The 18768-nt window shown below is 43.3% G+C and overlaps 1 protein-coding gene across 3 annotated transcripts in view; it reads right to left on the bottom strand.

The window, feature by feature from the left end:
- NISCH (nischarin) overlaps nucleotides 1–13365 on the bottom strand; it is a 32263-nt gene extending 18898 nt beyond the window's left edge. For all 3 annotated transcript variants that reach the window (XR_012624731.1, XR_012624732.1, XM_074836384.1), the window contains exons 1-5: nucleotides 13147–13365; nucleotides 7283–7366; nucleotides 6357–6539; nucleotides 3031–3079; nucleotides 1182–1345 (exon numbers count right to left, since the gene is read on the bottom strand). Coding sequence is in view for 1 of the 3 variants with exons in the window: in XM_074836384.1 (XP_074692485.1) it covers nucleotides 1182–1345; nucleotides 3031–3079; nucleotides 6357–6539; nucleotides 7283–7366; nucleotides 13147–13233 (567 nt within the window). In the remaining 2 variants the exon portion in view is untranslated. The remainder of the gene's footprint in view (nucleotides 1–1181; nucleotides 1346–3030; nucleotides 3080–6356; nucleotides 6540–7282; nucleotides 7367–13146) is intronic.
- Nucleotides 13366–18768: the final 5403 nt, after the last annotated feature.

Genomic DNA, 18768 nt, shown 5'->3' with positions numbered 1-18768 from the left:
CTGGATACTCCAAGACAGAACTGTCTTCAGTTCCATGACAGGGGATGAAATTCAAGGCATTGACAAGATGGGTTTGAAGAAAACATTAGACATTGGTACACATCTAATAAAAATGCATCTAATATTTCCATGTGGTCATTGGATTCTGGCCTCAGAGCATGTCAGCAGCATAAGAGACAGGTGATTTCATTTATGTTTGCTGTGAATATATTTTGGGAGAAATCTCCATGGCTTTTGTCTGGTCTTATCTGTATCGTACAAGCTCTGAAGGTGCCCATTCACAGGCATTCAGAACAGCCAGAAATTCTGAAAATGAGTACTTTTCTAAACGACATGATCTTTTCCAGCCAGAGAATTCTCTGTTCAGGGGATTCTATACACACAGAGGATAGCAAAGGCAGCTGAAGATCCATGGGAATACCAGTACAGCTGTGGTTTTGCATGTGCAACTTCTTATGTTCTCCAGTGAAACTTCCCCCAATCCACTACTTTGTTTCCCCTTTGAACACACCACACAGTTAAAAGGAAGCTCTTCATGTAATAAAGGGACAAAAAAGTGGTTTTGAGCTGTAGCAAGCAGTGTTAAAAAAATTCCTTGGGAAAAGTCTTTCCAATTCACTCACTTGGTAGGAAAAAACCAAACTGGCTCAGAATAAAAATGATCTGTTTAAGGCCATTTTACTTTTATTCTGAAATGGTATATTAGCTAGAAATTCAGGGCCATCTCATCTATGAAACAGGTTTTTGTTAGTTTGTTGGATTTTTTAACTTTCAGATACAAAGGTGAGAAAGGGGATTGGATTTATATACACATACATGTACACACATGTATACATATACACTGGCCTACCAGACAGAGCGTCTGTAAAGAATGCAGGGTTGAAGAGAATAATATTTATCTATCTCCCCATTCCTACTAGCACCCACTAAGATTCTGTGACTGCATCTCTACAGAGAGCACTGCTGAAGAAACATTGGAGAATCAGCATTTTTATTAGAGAACTGTATGTGTATTGAAGGTTGACAGAACAAACACCTGTTGAACATTGACTTCTAAATGCTTGCAGGTGTTTACTATCAGTGACCTTCTGGTGCATTCAAACTAGACTCCAAAAGCATGCCAAGAATCATGTTAGTCTGGTAGAAACAACATCTCCAGTATTTATGCAAGTATAGCTCACCTTTAAATACTTGAGTCTACAAGTGAAATCCAGAATATGGCCTAGATCTGTTTTGGCATCTCCATTAGCACACGTAGGCTTCCCCTGTAGCAACTGCTGAGTGACAGCATATAACTGCAAGGGTCTGATGGTGAAGACTTCTCCAGCCATTAGCAACTGCTCCCCTGAAAAATAGAGTACAATGGTATCAAACACAGCTGCTGCAATAGTTAAAAAGAATAAACAGTACATGAAAGACCTAATGTTAGAGATTAAATGGTTGTCATTTATACTCTAAACTCACAACTGAGGTATTAAAACAATGTCTTTTTTTGCCACTTTAAACTAGAATGGCTGAATTGAGATTTTATAGGTTTTTAACACCAGACTACACCAGGTGTTCAAACAGGCACTCTCATCATACAAGCCTGAAACTCCTAATGGCAAATTTCCCTCAATCTTAACAGGACTGGAATCTATCAATAAAGTTCATTTATATAACGTAAGAGATACTAAGCTTTTTCCAAGGTATCCCTAAATTCTATAGAGTAAGTCCTAACTGCTATTCAGAAAAAGCACTGCGCCTGCCATCTAAAAAACAGACCTTACATCTTTTGCTACGCTGCCCAAATGCAGAATTGTAGCAAATATGTTTTCTTGGAGAGTACGAGAACTTTCACCACACTAACACCAGTGCAAACTCCCAGAACAGTAAATGTATTATCTGATAATATTTTTACAATCCCATTTCATTCTAAGAACAGTAGGGAACAGCATCTGAAAGCCTCTCTGAATGCACAACAAGAGCTAATGTGAACTGCAGCAGTCAGAACACGCACATGTGGAATTAATATCTTTCTCCTCTTCCTTTTAGGGACATCAGTTTGACTTCATGGACAAGAGAGCATCAGCTTTCATGATAAGCAGTGTTCTCAGAAATGCTCTGAGGAGTAAAATTCCCTTTGGCTTCAGTGGGAGCAAGTCCAAGTGTTCATCTGCACATTACTGGAAGGCTACACTAATATACAACAGTCAGACATCAATGATTCTGGTATCAGTGAGACTGCAGGCACTACAAAATCAGGAAAGATTTTTTTCAGAAACTTCCTTAAAATGTTCCAAAATTTGCTGAGTGCACCCTCTGAAATGTCTTCACCTAAACTTAATTTTGTGCCAGAATGATCTGAAGTGGCATGCTGAAACATGCTTCATCTATCACCTCAGCCAACTGGAATTATACAGTAGCATCTAGCATGTCCTTCAAAACAAAATTAGCACAGGTTAATCATTTCACTTGCCTCTGACTGTTAATGGACCAGTTAAGAGCTGTTGCTGTTACAGTAAGTGCATGTTATTTCCATCTGTCAGCCTCAGAAAGGGCCATCCTTTAATTAACTGACCAGAAGGTCTCATCTTTCCTGAATTCTGGAAGAACAGTATTAGTTTAGATAAGTGCCCTCTTGCACTTATCATACACTATATCAGGACTCACTGATATAAACCAAATTTTCTTACAGGTTACACTAAAACATACCAAGACAGAAAGCTTAACAAAGGCTTCTGATCACCAGTACCACATCCTGTCCTTCAAGGACACAGAGTAGTAGGCCCTTTCTAATACCTAAATTCACCAATTTCTCTGTTTTGTTTCCAAACATAGCTGCACTACTGTTACAGCTCCTCCCAAAATGCAGCTTGAATCAAAGTGCAAACAGCAAGAAAAAGGTGAAGAGAAAGAAGGGGAAGAAAAACTCTCATAGTCTGATATGGAAGATTCAGATCTCTCATTGTCTGGAGATCAAATATCACAGGCATATGAACACAAGCACAGAGGAAACCATTCCCAGTTAAATTCTTGCAAGTTCCCTACCTTTGTGGAAGAGCTCTTCAGCCAATGCAGCAGTAATCCCATTGATCTCCTGCAAAGAATAAGCCATTGTAATAGTTATTTACATACTTAAGGTTCCAATTTTTCAACATGTACCTTTGCTGAAGTCTCCTTTTTTTTCTGCAGTACAGGACTTTTTTAAAACAGAAATCAACTGTGATTGTGTCTTATGGATTTCTTTGTAACTTGAAAATACTTTATAAAAATGACATGAAATTATTTAATTTCATATGATTTTCAGTTCCAAGATGGAAGATACTGAACTACATTTAAATAATCACATCCTGCATATATTAGAAAAGCGCAACAGCAACACTGCAACTATTGCTAGCCATCATTAGCCCAAGTTGAAAGAAAGCTCAGTTTTGAAGAAACTGTTAGAAGTATAGCATTATTAAGACTAATCTAATGCATCAAGCACTCAACATTCCTTGGAGTATCACTAACAGACAGAAAACTTTAGATTAACAGCTACAGGGAAGAAGAGAGATATAAAAAGTAATCAGTGTCCTGGACTTCCAACTCTATTATGCTTGCTGCAGAGTAATTCAAAAGCCGCTTTTCCCCATCCTCCATCTTCTCCACCCTCCTGGACCTACCCAGGTGCTCAACCTTCAGAAGGAAAGAAAAAGGCTGAAAAATCTCAATGCAAGGATTTGTTCTTTCTCAATCTGAAGGTGCACAAAGATCAGTACAAGTATTTCCCATCTGGGCATACTTCTCTTCACAAAAAGCAAATGCTCTGTGGAAGTGCAGAAATAGTTCTGAGCATTTCCAACAGTTCTCTCTCAAAAGCCCACAAAAAGAATAAAACAAAACTATTTGTGATAGTGAAGCTTCCCCTAGGTGCACGCATCTCATTTTAAGGTAGCTGCAAAGGATAAACAGATATTATGGATCGTCACAAAATGAATATTTGATGGGTTTACTCTGCTGACAAATCCCTCATGATTCCTACCAAGGGAATAAATCCACAGGACATCTGCAGCAGACAGTTCAGCTCATTTGATGAGGCAGGCATTTTAGAAAAGCACATTCTTAGTATAACTGAAACCCCACTCACTGAGGATGAACAAAGCCTCCACACCACAGTTTTGAGAACAACAAGCTAGAAGCTGCATTCCAAACAAAATTGAACAATTCTGACTCTCATTTGAATAAGCCAATTACACTCATCTGGCATGCACAGACTTAATTGAAAATTATACTCTGTATCCCTTTCATCATCTGGGACAGAGCAGAATTTTTTTTCTACATTTATAACCAAAACAAGAATATGCCTCTTAGTCATAACAGTCCAAGTCAAAAAAAAGCAACTCTATTCTTCTGTCTACAAGAGACCTCTGTCTTAGCTCTAATTACTTAGATGCATCAAACCCACAGAAGTCCATTGTTTGCAGGTGTCCTAGCAGTTTGTGGGTATTCAATTCTTTTCCTGCAAAAGCTTCTATCTGTAAGTTAAGAAACCAGATCTTCTACGATGACAAAATAAGAGTGCAACAAAATAATCATCCCCATATCACTGCAGACATCCTATTTAATGTCAAAGTAACAATAACGTTCTACGTTGCTCTCACATGCAACTGCTTCTCTTTCCTAAGCTGTACCTGGCTTCTCCCTGTGACATGTAAAGGCTTTAAAGTGGTTTTAATGTATTTATCGTAGGTGTTTCTAACTCCATTTAGTTCTATTAACCCAGGAAATAAAATTAAACTGTTCCTACTGGAAATACTATAAATAAGAATAGACAAAATATTGCAGCATTCCTATATAAACTAATGAGGCAATATCAGGGATTGTAATGGCTCAAGCATGCAGATGGGCTGTCTGGTAACAAAGATATTTTAAAAGATCAAAGTTCTGCAGGAAAGTTATTTTCCAGTAGAATTGCTGTGGTATTTAGCTTTTCTGCTGAATAACTGACTTTTCTTTGGTAAATATTTAAAAGTACTCTAAAGTTCCAAGCAAAAACAATTGAGTTTACATCTCAAGCCAGGCTTCCCTAAAGCAAAGAAATTCAGATTAAGCAACAACTTTGCTCTTAATACACAAGCACAGTATAGAAACAGGGAACCATTCATATCCAAAAAATGTTAGTTCTTTGGAAAAGTAAACAAGGATGAACATTACAGCAAGAGGAAAAAATACAGTCTAACTGAAAAACACGAGAGGGACTAGGAAGAATTTCTGCCTGCATAAAAACCTTTGTTGAAGTTACAGCACTGAAACGTGAATGAAACAGACAACATTGAAGAGAGTAGCCAGAGAACAAAATAATTATGCAACTTTCTGGCGATCAGGAAGTTTACTCCATTTGAACAGAATTGTCCCTACATTATCACACACATTTTTAATACATTTAAAATCTCTAATCCATTTTAGATCATGACAAACTAGTGCCTCTCACTCAGATATGCAGGGTAATAGCAACACTATGAAGTAAACCTTCTACTGTTTATCTAAGTCAAACTCGAGAGTCTCACCAGGGTAATTATGTTCACATAACAACTAAAATGGGTTTTTCTTTGTTGCTAAAGCTTAATTAACATGCCTAATGGACCACTTGTGACTCATTTCTGAAGCCTTTATATGAAACCATGAAGTGACACCTCAGCACATCCCACCCCAAAGCAATTACTGCTGCTCCTTTCCATTGAGTTCTGCAGTGCACTCTCCTCTTCATAAAGTTTATTCTCCCTCTCACAACATGATAACATACTGCAAAAAAGGCTAATTAGACAAGAGATGAACGAACAAATTGCAATCTGAACACGAAAGCAAGCCACTGCTTCTTTCTTCAAGCACACTTTACCGTAACATTCTTGTCTGCTGGCTGGAGCTGTTTCTCCAGAGGCCACTCCATCAGTGTGCTTCTGATGGAGAAGCACCATTTTTCTTCATTTGGGCTACTGGAAACCGTTTCAGTAAGAACCACAGCTCTAACCATTAACCACTAAGTAGGGGTGTGTGTGGATCAATTATGCAATGTTTCTTCAGAGAGCCAGCACTATTGACTTCAGCCTAACAGCAAATTCAGCTTCAGATTTATTCACAGCTTTCAACTACCCTGCCAGCATTTATTTTCTCCTCTTAGAGTCCCTACCCACACTACTTGCCAGCCCAGTATCTACTGCAATAAAAAGCAGCGTCAAAAATCTTAAAAATATGCGTTGTTTGTTACACTGTGCAAAATGCTGAAAAAGAGCAGTTTCAGCTGTTTTATGAAGATTCCATACTATTCTCTCCAAGTCAGAGAACTAGGGAAAGACACTTAGGTCTCCATTTCATATGCTAAAAATATAACTTACATATAAATGAAAGTGTAGGAAGTGTGACAAAACTTTTGGAGCAGTAACAGGGAACTTGACTAGCAGGGTTTGCAGGTAGACCTCTAATTCCTTTTGTCTTTTCTCCACCAGGCTTTTAGAATTCTTTCCAATAATCTTCTTAGGAGGTAACAGATTTTTATCTATCTTCTTTTCTGAAACAAGCTGAAAGACAGAGACCAGAGTTACTACCCAACCCACCATCTGAACTTGCACAAAAGATGCAATGGAACACATTAAGAGCATGTTGCCCGATCCTGGTAAGATCCAAAAATAACTTCAGTAAATTTAGCTATTGATTTCAAAGTATCAGGTATTTTCAGAAAGAATATTTTATCATAAAATGATGAGAAGTTCAATAATAGTGTTTTCTGAGAGAATCACTCACAGTACCACAGGGCAGAATGTAACTAAGGTGATAAAACAGAACAACTGGTACGTTTCTGAGAAAGCAGCCCAGTCTTGAATATAGTGGACTTTCCCTTATTTTCACGTGCTGTTTTTAATCAACATTAGTTAGTAACTACCCCATGCTACCATCTAAGGACAGTTTTATCATCCTCCCAGAAGAGACTTTGCTCCAATCCAGCTTTTGGTTACCAGATCAGCTGATCATAAACATCTCTTGGCAAAACATTTATTGACTCTAGCCTGAACTCCACTCTTTCTGACACAAGCTTCTGTCCAAGGCTGAAGTTGTCCAGGCCCACCTCCCCCAGTTCAAGAGGGGAGTGTAAGAGGGGCAAGTAATATTGCTCATACAAAAATGATTTAGTTTGCAGTTCAGATGGTATCTGGCAGATATTCTTGCTCTTTGTTGAAGAAAGACTTTATGTCCCATACAACAGAACTACACAGTCTGTACAATGCTTTGTAAGAGACCAAGGCCACAGTTTTAATATCCTTACCTTTTCATGCAAGTCATGGAAATCACTGTAACGATGTTTGACTGTCCACTGATGATTGCCAACACTGACCTGAATAATGTATACCTGAAAGGAAGAAATTAAAGGGAACTGTAAAGCTTTTGTCTTAAAGAGAAGCTGACTGTGAGATGTGCTGGTTAACGTAGCACTATAAGGTGATTCTACATTCTTAAAGTATCATAGCTAACTAAAAGCTAATCCAAACTCTAAGGTGACTTTGCTGATGCAGGATGCCTAATTCACAAGGCTGCTCCACACACAGAAACATGCAGGTGCTTCCTCATGTAAAGCAATAACTTTTATTTTTGCAACCCAAAGGTTAATAACCAAGATCTCTAAGCTACTTTTTCTGAAGATTTCTGCTAGCTAAATTGGTATTCATAGCTATCCACAACAAGCCTGAGACAGCAGCATCCCTTCTTCAATCTACCAAGTTCCACAACAGACAGAGGAACTTGGCAACCATCCTGCTGTCACTACACGGTTAAGCAGAAATCTGGAGCTTAACTCTTCAAAATCTAGACAAATCCTTTGGTTGAATATTAACTGTTTTATTCCTTTTAGGGTAAATAACACAAGACAGCTTCCTGAGAGTTACAATTGTGCCCAAAGAACCACCAGAATTATTTAAAGCAACCCAACATTTCTTTACACAAAACTAAGTATTTTTATCAAGCATGTACCAAACAATTCAAGGTGACTTTCCAGATTGAACACTACTGGTTCTGCAGGAAGCTCACACAACCTTTAGATATGCCAGAAGCAAGTCTTCCTAAAGAAACTTTAAAGGTACAAAATAAAACACAAAGTAGAAAACAAACAAGGCTTAGCAAAACTAGTTCTACAGCTATTTGAAAATAACAAATAAACTGTGCTATCCAATCCAACTGTATTCCTTGGGGGGAAAAAAAATTTGTAATCAAATCTTGAAAGCATTTAATACAGTTAAGAACTTGCTTACTACCACAGATCACACAGACCTGACTCATAGCTGCTATGAGAATGATGCACATCTAGTTGCTAAACCCACAGGAGGAAACAAAAAGCATCAACAGTTTCGATTTGTTATGTAAAAGGCCAGTTTTCACTTATTGTTAGTACAGACCAGCACAATACCAAACATTTAAATAGAATACCACTTGCATTTTAAAAGATGAAATATATCTCATACCAATTATATTTCTGTAAGCATCTGACACTGTCTTGCTGAACAAAAACCAAGTCCTACAGAGAACTGAGTCAAGATGTCTGACTAGTGCATACAGCAAGCCACACATCAGTGTTCGGATGAGTACTGAAAACACAGATGAATGCCTACACAGAATTACAGTCTCAATTAAGGCCTGCATCTGCTTTCCCGTCGTGTTGTGAAACAGCAGATCATGATTATTCACTGTGCCAGTGACAAACTAGAACAGGAATAACCTGAGCATTCAAAAGTTCCTCATAACCCTGAGGAAAGTAAGGAAAGACTCAAAGAAACCAGAGGATTAAAGTTAGAACTAAAGTAGTACTACATTTAGAAGCCATAATAAGAAGACTAGTTCTTTTTAAAAGCTGACTGTGCTAAATTATGGGAGATCAAGCAGTATAGCTAAATGCAATGCAGACTGAGTAAACAACGCATAAACCTCAGATTAGACACAGAAAACACAGTAAATTTCACAGCTCCCAACTGACAGCTGGTAAGACAAGGAAGGAATGCCCCTCCCCTCCGTATACAATACGGTCAGAGTAAATGTGTAATTAAACATTTCATATGCTTTTGCTGAAATGGAAAGCACTGATCACTTCTAGAAACACAGCACCAAGCCAAATGGATAGTCTGGTCAGGTTAAAGTGAGCGTTTACATGCACCGATACAACTCCTCAAATTAAGTCTTTAAAAAGCCATAGCATTCCCCATGTAGAACGCAGCCAGAGCTGGCAGTACATATTCACCCCTCAAACAGCATCAGTATGCAGAATGACAGCAAGTGATTTCACATGAATCCACAAGCTGCCATTATCTTGAAGAATAAATACAAATGCAATATGCTTCTGTGCTCCAAAGACTTGTTTCAATACATAAATCAATCCTTTTAAAGCAAGATAACCTTAAGTCTCTAAAAAAGTCAGATATCTAAGTTCATCTTCAATTAATTTTGAGTGCACTAATACGATAAGGCTGACAGTTTAAATTAAGATTCTTCAGTGACTGCCTACCTGTCAAGCCAACTGCTAGAAGGCATACATGGAGAGATGATGAAATTCTCACACTGCACTGTCTCCCAGATATAAATATACCATGTGAAATCTCCAGCCATATTTATGCCATAAACTGCATTTCTATTGAGATAAAATGCAAAAGTGTTTACATTCACAGCTTTTCCTCCTCCCCATGTCTCTACCAAACTCTTCTGTGTAATAAATTTTGTATGTCTTTCTATAAATCAGTTGTTTTGGCCAAGTTCTACATTGTAAAGTGTTTAGCATATCTGCAGTGCTGTGTATTTTCATGATTTTCTAACCAGTCACTTCAAACTCTTTGCAGTTAAATGTTCACGGTGCCAAACAGCACGCCTTCATCTCCCTAAATATTTAAAGGTGAAATATGTACTAAATTTTTTTTAAGATGTATAATTTTTAAACCAGCTGTTAAATGAACAGCAGTGATTCCAGACTGCCTTTTGTTTACTTCCTGTACACTTTACAAAAACCTGCCCATCTCACTTTACATGGAAAACTTGCATTTCTACAGTAAGCCTCATCCAACTTCACATACTTCAGTACTATCAAGAAAAAGACAAGCACCTCACTTAGATGACAGAGCTGCCCACAGAAAGACTGGGACACAGGTGTGACTGCAGCCAGTATGTCCCAAATTCCACAGCAGTGATGCAACCGCATCTCCTCCTCCCTGCCTGGTCAAGTAGTCAGACAGTTTACACCCATTCAAGGAAGCCACAGGATTTTCCTTAAATATCAAAGCTAGTATTTATATTAAAAACAGCTGCAAAAGACAGGAAAAGCAGGAAGGCAATTTTAGGCCAAACAAATGCATAGCAGGAAACAAATGAAGCACTGGCAGCCTTGAGGCCTTCTAGCAATCAGCCAGTCTTGAGCCAGCGTCTAGCTGGACCAGCACATGCGAAAAAACATCAAGTGCAGTATTTTTTTCTGCTGGATTTATGCACATCCTGCCTTCCACCCTAACTCCTCCAACAAGAATCACATTTTTAAAAGTACCTTCAAAATTACGCAGAACTGTGGGCCTCCCTCATATATTTTACAGGATTTAATCTCACAGCTGTCAAATGGATGTCATTAAAATAACTCTCCTTCTATTGATATTATGAGCTCTGAAATACAGAGTACAACGGGAAGCACATACGCCAAAAGAAAAACAACTCCTTCAAAAACAAGGATGTAAACAGGACTGCTGCCACCTTGACTACTACATGTTAATGGATAAAGATGCAGTTTGCTACTGCTGTATTTCCTTTCTCACCTTTACCAGATTTGACGGACTTTTGCACCATCTAATTTCTTCATTTCTGCTCTGGTACAGGTCTTTATCACACCTTTAAGTGCCACTAATCTAATTTTGAACACCAAACACAAATGCTAATTTTTGTAAAACATTTCACCTTCTGAATAATTTTGTAAAATTCCTATTTTCAATTAAAGATCTATTCCTACATTTCTACTGGCTTGGGTCTATCTCATACAAACAGGCTGCAGGCTTGAAGTCCTGCTAACACTTTTAGGAGGTTTACACACAGGTAAGCTTAATGCCACGACTCCTTCAAAAATGCAGCAAGAGGATCAAAGTAGGACCAAATACTGGTAAATCTTGCCTTTCAAACACCCTTTTAAAGCTTTCAAGAAAAATGGCATTAAAATAGCACGGTATTTCCAGAACCATAATCATTAAAAAAGAAATCTGGCCTTGAAAATATAAGCTTCCTTGGGCTTAGCTGCAGCAGCTTAAAATGTTATCCCCAACTATAAGCCCATCTGCTGAACACTACCTGCAGCAAAGTTATATGCCTGAACTACAGCTCAATCTAACACATTAATAGTACTACCAAAGGTTGGCTATACCACAATACTAGTTTGCAGGCAGAAGCAGCAAAGTAGCTAATGTTTCACATCCCGTGTCCATAACCTCCAGGGGAATAAGCAATAGATAACATTTTGACATTTTCTCAACTAAATTAACTTGATTTTCTCATTCACTGGTATTACAAAATACTAATGAAAATTCTCAACACCAACGTTAACACTGCTGAGTCTTGGTTCACACCTGAAATTGAAGTTTCCAGTCACCATGACACAAGTCTGACCGTGTGTCTCGGCTGATTGGGGACTGTGAAAACAAACTTGCTCAGGAGACGAACCACATCCTCACACACACAGCGGTAACATCTCCACAGCAGCAGCATCGTTTCCGTGAATACACATCACGTAGTTAGTAACATAACAGAAAGAGCTGAAGCAATTTTCAAGAATTTATTTCAAGCTTCTAACCAGCTCCATCACCGAATGCTCATTACATTTCTGTCTGTAAATATGGCTACTCACCACCTGACAGTCTTTCCCATACAATGTTTCAAGGGCTGTCAATTGGAAAGTAGTTAGGCCCTTCATGTACTACAGCTGTGTAAATCCTCTGTTCTACTAAAAACTCAGAAATCACTCTCCTGTTGCTCTGTTTTCTCTAGGTATCTTTTCAGAGGTACCTGAAATATTACTGAAGTATTACTTGTAACTATTACACAACTTTACAAATACTGCCTTTCTAGACTATTGCTCCCCTTTCACTTTTCTCTTTCAGGTTCCTACAGCATTCTACCTGATGTGATTATGTGCATACTACCAAAAAAAAAAGTCATTCAAATCACACTAAAATGAAGTAGCAGCAGAAAACATTTTTAGTTATATAACTAAAGGGTGGTGTGCTCGAGATGTTTTCTGTCTGCAATTACACTGAGGTTTGTTTTATGATGAGCTTCTTCCTGAAAAACAGACCAATTAACTCTTGGTAGAATGCAACCAGTTAAAAAACAAGTTATACATCAAAAATTTAATTCCTTCCCCAAACAAAAACACTACTGACAATCTTTCCTCTTTTTTTGTAGGATAGGAGAAAAACTGTCTATCCCAAATCATCTGATTTCCTCTGAAAATAAGATTAGCTTTTCAAGAGGGATTTTTACAATATTTTCACCTGAAGGAAATATTTCCTACTATATTTCGTCCAGCTTTAAAAGCTGTTTACTCGATAACAATTTTTCAATAATCATACGCAGATATACACACACACACGCATATATTATAGATATACGTGGGCAAGAACATGACATTTGCAAACTCGGCCTCCGCTGAAACACCAGCTCTCCCAAAGGGCCAAAGCTACGAGGAGCTCAGGGGCCGATTTTCACCGGCTGAGACCCGCGGCCCCGCTCCCACACGTCTTCGGAGCGGATTTCCCTGAACACGCGTCCCTCCACAGAAGCAGAAGCCGCTCGGAAACTTCTGCCAAATTATTTTCGCTCTGGCTTTAGCGTGGGTACAAAACGGGGCCGACAACTGCTGCCTGGCTTCCTCAAAGCCGGGATGGACACAGCGGCACTAAGCAGGAGCCAGTGCGGCACCAAGCCCGGCCTCAGCCCACTCCCCCCGGTACCCCGCAGGCTGCCTGAGGCGGCGGCGAGGCGGGCCCGCTTCCCCACACCTCACCCCCCTCACCGCCACCATCAGCCTCTGCCCCGCACGTCCCTCACGGCCTCCCTGCTCGCCTCCACAGGACCGGCTCCACCACCCCCCCCGCCCCGGGCCGCAGCCTCCCTCCGGCCCCGCACCGTGTACGTCTCCACCAGCTCGGAACCCAGGACTCGGGCCTCCCGCGGGGGCTCCTCGCCGTCCTCGCCCCCCGCCGCCGCTTCCATGACGCCGCGAGAAGCGTAGGGGACCGGCCGCCGCCGCGCTCACGCTGTCACCGCTCCCATCCGGCTGCCGCCACCACCGCCCGCACCGGCCCCCAGCCCAGCCCTCTCTCCCGCCGCCGCCATCTTGCCTTAACCCCCCCCTCCCAGGGTGCGGCTCGCCCCGCCCGCCGCCTCCTTATTGGCAGCCGCCGGCGGCGGCAGGGGCGGGGCTTGGAGCTGTGGGCGGGGCTTACCGCGGGAAGGCGGGTCTACGGCTCGTCGGGGCGGGGTTTAGTGTGTCGGGGCGCTCATGCGTGCTGGCTCTCCCAGGGGCCGCGCAGCGGGGCGTGGGGCTGCGCTGGTGTGCGAGGCCGCGCAGCGCAGCGCTCTGCCCTGCAGGGCTGCGCCGCGCAAGGCAGATGTCTGTGCCACGCTGTGCCGTACAAGGGAGCGCTGCGCGACACGGCGCTGTACCGCGCTGGGCTGCGCGGTGCACTGCAGTGCAGGCACGGCGGGGAGGGCCAGGCCTGCCCCAGTCGGCTGGAGGCAGCTGCAGACGGGTGTGCACCGCGCACACGGCCTGGACCTGGTGGCGCAGGTCGATGGTAGCACAGGGCGTTTGAGATTGAACTGCAAGAGGGCAAAGCCAGTCCTGTCTGCAGAGGGCTGATCTTCCTAGTAGCGGTGTGCTGAGGTGGTCAGGAGCACCTGCGTCTGGAAGCAGTGCTGGCAGTGGTCCAAAGCAGCACCTCCCTCAGCCGCAGACAGCTCTTGATGGCCAGCTGTGGCTACCATGTGCTGCTGAAGGCTTGGACACTGTCGTGTTGGGCCGAGGCGCCACTGGAGCCAACGTGCCTGGTGCTGTTATCCCAAAAGAAGGGTTCTTTCACCCGGTGTGCAAGCCAATACACACAGGGTCAAGGTACTTCTTTCATTCCATGTCTGCGTAGAGTGGTATTTTTGCTGACTTCATGCTTTTCAGGCCTTCTGGGGCAGGATGTTCCCCTCTTCCCAATCTTCTAGCTCCTCTTCAAGTGTGTAGTCATTAGAAAGGCATGCACTGTTTATACAAAATATCAGGCTTACACAATAGAGCCAGTGGTTAGTGGTCCTCCTCAGAAGATCAATGCAGTACCTTCAATCCTAAATTAAAGTGTCACTATAGCCTAGGCATTGACTCAAACGTATGGTTTTACTCAGTCTATAGCGTCACCTCAAAAACAGAGCTGAGGAGCTGGGCTGATGGATCAGACCTGCATGGACTTGGTCCAGGACCTCACGGATAAGCCCAGAGGGAACTCAGGGTGTTGTTTCGTTGTCCCAAAACTGGGTTCTCTCACTCAGTGTGCAATAAACCAAGCAACACACTGAGTAGAGATATTTGTTTATTATTAGTCTGCAGAGTAGGGTGCCAGGCATCTAACACAGCAGCACGCCAAACAGTTACAAAACAGGGTTTATATACTTTCTCAGAGTTAGTAAGAGCCCCAAGGACTGGTTGATTAGAAAATGTAGCATATTCAAAAATAAGGTATAGAATTACAGTGCATGTGTTACTTCATTATCATATTGTTTACATATTAAACACGTGGGATTTTCACATTTAAATGAGGGTTAGTTTGTGCAAGGTCCTGGTTTTGGCTCAAATATCTAATTTTTAAGACTCTTCCTTGTTTTAATTGCCTTTGCATAGCTGAGTGTAATAGTATTCTGCCATATATTTGTCTCTCAAGGCTAAGTGTGACAGCATCCTGCAATATATCCTTGTGTTCCTAATTAGATGTTCCTCTCAGTTATAATGTTTCACTTGACCTAATGCCCTTCCATACTAATTCTCAGAGGCTTCACATGACAGTTTGGGGTGACTTCACTGACGTTATGGACTTTGCTTACCTCAATTCACTGTCCCACTGAGCACGGGGAAGTGTTTCAAATCTGTGCTCACAAAAGGGATCTTGCCAGGAATATGTAACAGAGGTGGAGAATCTTAAAGGATGGGAAGTAAATCGTCCTCAGACTTTTCCCAGTGAACACAAGTTGCCCCAAGGGGAAGTCACAGGAGGTTTGGGTAAAAAAGCACCTTCCAGCAAAATGAAGGTGACGTCTCTCTGTCCTTCCTTATGTTACCTGAGGGAGGGCTCAATCAGCTCCAGTGCAGTGTCATTAATAGTAGCAGAAATGCCAAATGCCCTGGGTGCACATGTGGCTTTCAAAGTCATCTGGACAGAAAGTGTTTCCTCAGCAGAAGGGAGCTGCGGTGCAGAGGGAGTAACACTACAAGGGGGAAATGCTGGCGTCTGGCAGATGCAACCAGGACCAGGCAACAGATAAGCAAACACCTCTGCAAATGGAGCTGGATAAACCTATTTTGATTTTATTTTCACTGCCTTGGTCAGAGCTTAGCCAAAGGATGATGTGTGTAAGGAGAAAACATGTATAGTAAAGGCAGCCTGAGAGGGATTTTCTAACGCTGTCCCAGCATCAGCAGGAGCTGCTGCTGAGCTCAGCGTCTTGATGAGATAATAAGTGGTTTCCGAGAGCAACTTTAATTAAGCTTCCTCTGAATGTCCCATCTCCTTAATTAAATAACAAGTTGTAGCACTCGCATGGCTGTCAGTTTTGATAGGTACCCTTCTCCTCTTCCTAAAGCAGTTTCTGCCTTCAAGTGCCGAGGTGGGTCATGGTGTGACAACCCCGGTCCTGGCTCCCAGAGAAGATGTATCAACAGGACCAATGCAGCTGGGGAAGGGGGCAAACAGGCTTGATCAGCTAAAACCCTCCGAGGAGGATTTTGGTAGAAATAAATAAAAGAGCTTTGATGTGAGTGGGTCTGGCCCCACTCAGGTCTGGGTGCCCCATGCAGAGAAGGGGGATGCTGCAGTGTTTTGCTGTGGTTTGGAGCCACAACAGACTTCCCAAGGAGCACTGCAAACACCCCTGACCTCAAATAAAGTTGCAGCTTAGCTGGGCTTCTGCTTATTTCCTTATATTTGACGTGAAGGATGCCTCTGCTTGTTTTGCAGTGGGTTGCAGCTGCCTGGAAAGGAAAACCTGAACTGAGATTTTTGGAGAAAAAAGTGCAGTAAACCCTTCTGCTTGTCTTGGTACCTTGGATTGACTGACAAGTGCGTTCGCATGTTGGGATGCAGCTGAAGCCCAAGCTAATGTGCTGTGCCTAACCTCAGCGACAGCTGGTGTGCCACCAAGCTGGCCATGCGCCTGGATTAAGGGTGCTTGTGTTGGCAGCCCTCCTCAGGCTATAGCTAGCCGTGCTTGGTCTCTGCTGTGGCTCTTGTGCAGGAAGGCAAGAGAAGCAGCAGGAGCGGATGGTTTTCCCTGGGACACCCCCATGCCTGCTGCAACAGCTTCCCCTCTGCACTTTGCATGGCAGAGGCGCTTGGTTTCTCTACGAAACCCCAATTCCCACTTCTTTTGTAAGCGAACTGCTCCGGAGAGCCAGGGGATGCTGGAAGCTTTGGCTCCAAGCACCAAGCAGAGAGTTAGGGTTTGACATGACACCCCTCGCCTGCACCTCCCTCCCCAGGAGGAACATCACCGCTCACTGTGCAACAGATTTCATACCGCCCCTCTAGGCATACCTGTGTTTTGTAAGTCTCAGTTTGCAGAAGCATGGCTTTCCCATGTCAGTGTGCATGGTGGCAGTGGCCCAGATTTCCCCTCCCTAATCAGACAGAGACCCTGCTTCCACATCCCAACCTGGACTTCATCCCAGCTGCGCCAAGAGTGTGGCCACAACCCTTTGAAGGCAATGTTAGAGCTTCTGCTCCCGCCATGTATCAGCCCTAGATATATTCTGATGCATCCCAGGGGCTGTTTTCAGAGGGATGACTCAGAGCTGTTGCCTTCTGGGACAGAGGGATGGGGTCAGGTGTGATTCCTCACCCTCTGCAATGTGCCTGGCAGTGCCCGGGACCAGCACCTGCCGCCCGCCGGCTCCACAGGCAGTCCCGAGGCAGGAAAGTAGCTTGGGGCTGGGGTTCTCCTCAGGGCAGCACTTCACTGGGGGTTCTCCATGGGGGTGCCCAGGAGGGCTTGGGTGATAGTTTGGTGGTGGGAGACAGCAGATCTCCCATCCCAGCCTGTGACTTCACCTGAGAACAGGCTCCAATGCCCTTTAACAAAATAACTACTAGCCTTTGCAGCATTTTCTGTCTTTTCTGTGTTCAAGGCAACCAAAATATTAATGTGCCAATTCTGAAGACTAACATACTTCAAAAATTAATTCCTTAAATGCAACTATTTTCCTTTTTATTACATCTGCCATCCCCATGCTGAGAAGAGGAAGAGCCCGACTGAAGCCTGGGTAAATCAAGGCCAGCAGGCACCCACAGGACCGCAGTTCATAGCAGGCTCTGCAGCAAATTAATCTTTCAGGACTGCAAAACCTGGGAGGATGTGGTGTGGGGACACAGCTCTGCGCTCGCTTTGTACTGACACCACCCCAGGTCTGTGGCTAATGCCACTTTGGCTAGGCATTACAAAGGGACAACAGCTTTTTTCCTGCAGCATGATTTCTATTAAAGGGAGAAGGGATTTTTAGAAGAGATGAAACCTAACAGTTGCATCCATAGTATTTTCAGTTTTGCTAACTAATGTGGATATGATCTAGCTGGAGACAAGACTTCATCACCCTGAGCCCCTGGAGCCATCTGTAGCTCCTTTGGACACAAGAGGGAGTCCCGAATCACCAAAATGAGAGGTTTTGCTTTGATTGCTGTGGATTAAAATGCTTTTCCCTGCACTGAGAAAACGCTGGTCATCACTTGGAGGCCTTTGGTGTGTTTTGCTTTCCACCATGGTGGGGTAAACCCATGGTAAATCCAGGACCGTGGATTTTCCCTGCTTGCAGAGGGGCAGGTCAGCTTGCTGGTTAGGTGAAGTGAGTCCTGGTTTCCTAAAGGATCAGGAATTATCCCTGAAGTCAAGCACAGTTGATAGCCACCCCCCCACCCCCCATTTTGCAACCCCAGCTAAATGCAGGAAACGGAGGCAAAGCTCCATCTGCCTCCACACTTCTCACCACGGCATCGGGACTGCACAGTGCCCCCGTCCTCAGTGCCCGCCTGCACACAGCATTGGCTCCTCCAAGCGCATCAGCCCCAGCCGCATGTCCCCCATGAGTTTGGGGACAGACTGACACCCCCTGTCCCCACTGCCCCCAGGGGACATTTGCTGCTGGACAGGGATATTTTGGGAGACATGCCTTTCCCATATTACCCGATTTAATTAGGCACAGTATAATCTTTCTAATGCAGCTTCCAGCAGGGGAACACATGGGAGGTGGAGGTGACATGGTGTCATGCGTCCAGTCAGGACAGCCAAATACCGCAATATATCAGCAGGGTCCTACCAAAACCCAGCTGAAAGGGCTCGCTCATTCCCACATCGAAGTCACGAGGAAACCTCCAGCTGCCCCGAAGTGGGGCTGGGGCTGGTGCCGGACATGCCAGCCCTGGGCTCAGCAGTGTCCTCATCCCAAGGCATGCAGGCGAGGCATTCCTGTGGGGAAGGGGATGGGCGTGCAGGGCTGCTGGT

This window comes from Strix aluco, chromosome 11 (genome assembly GCF_031877795.1).
Source record: "Strix aluco isolate bStrAlu1 chromosome 11, bStrAlu1.hap1, whole genome shotgun sequence".
In the NCBI taxonomy this organism is placed as follows: Eukaryota; Metazoa; Chordata; class Aves; order Strigiformes; family Strigidae; genus Strix; species Strix aluco.
The sequence above is the reverse complement of the archived record's forward strand: the minus strand, read 5'-3'. Positions and strand labels throughout refer to the sequence as shown.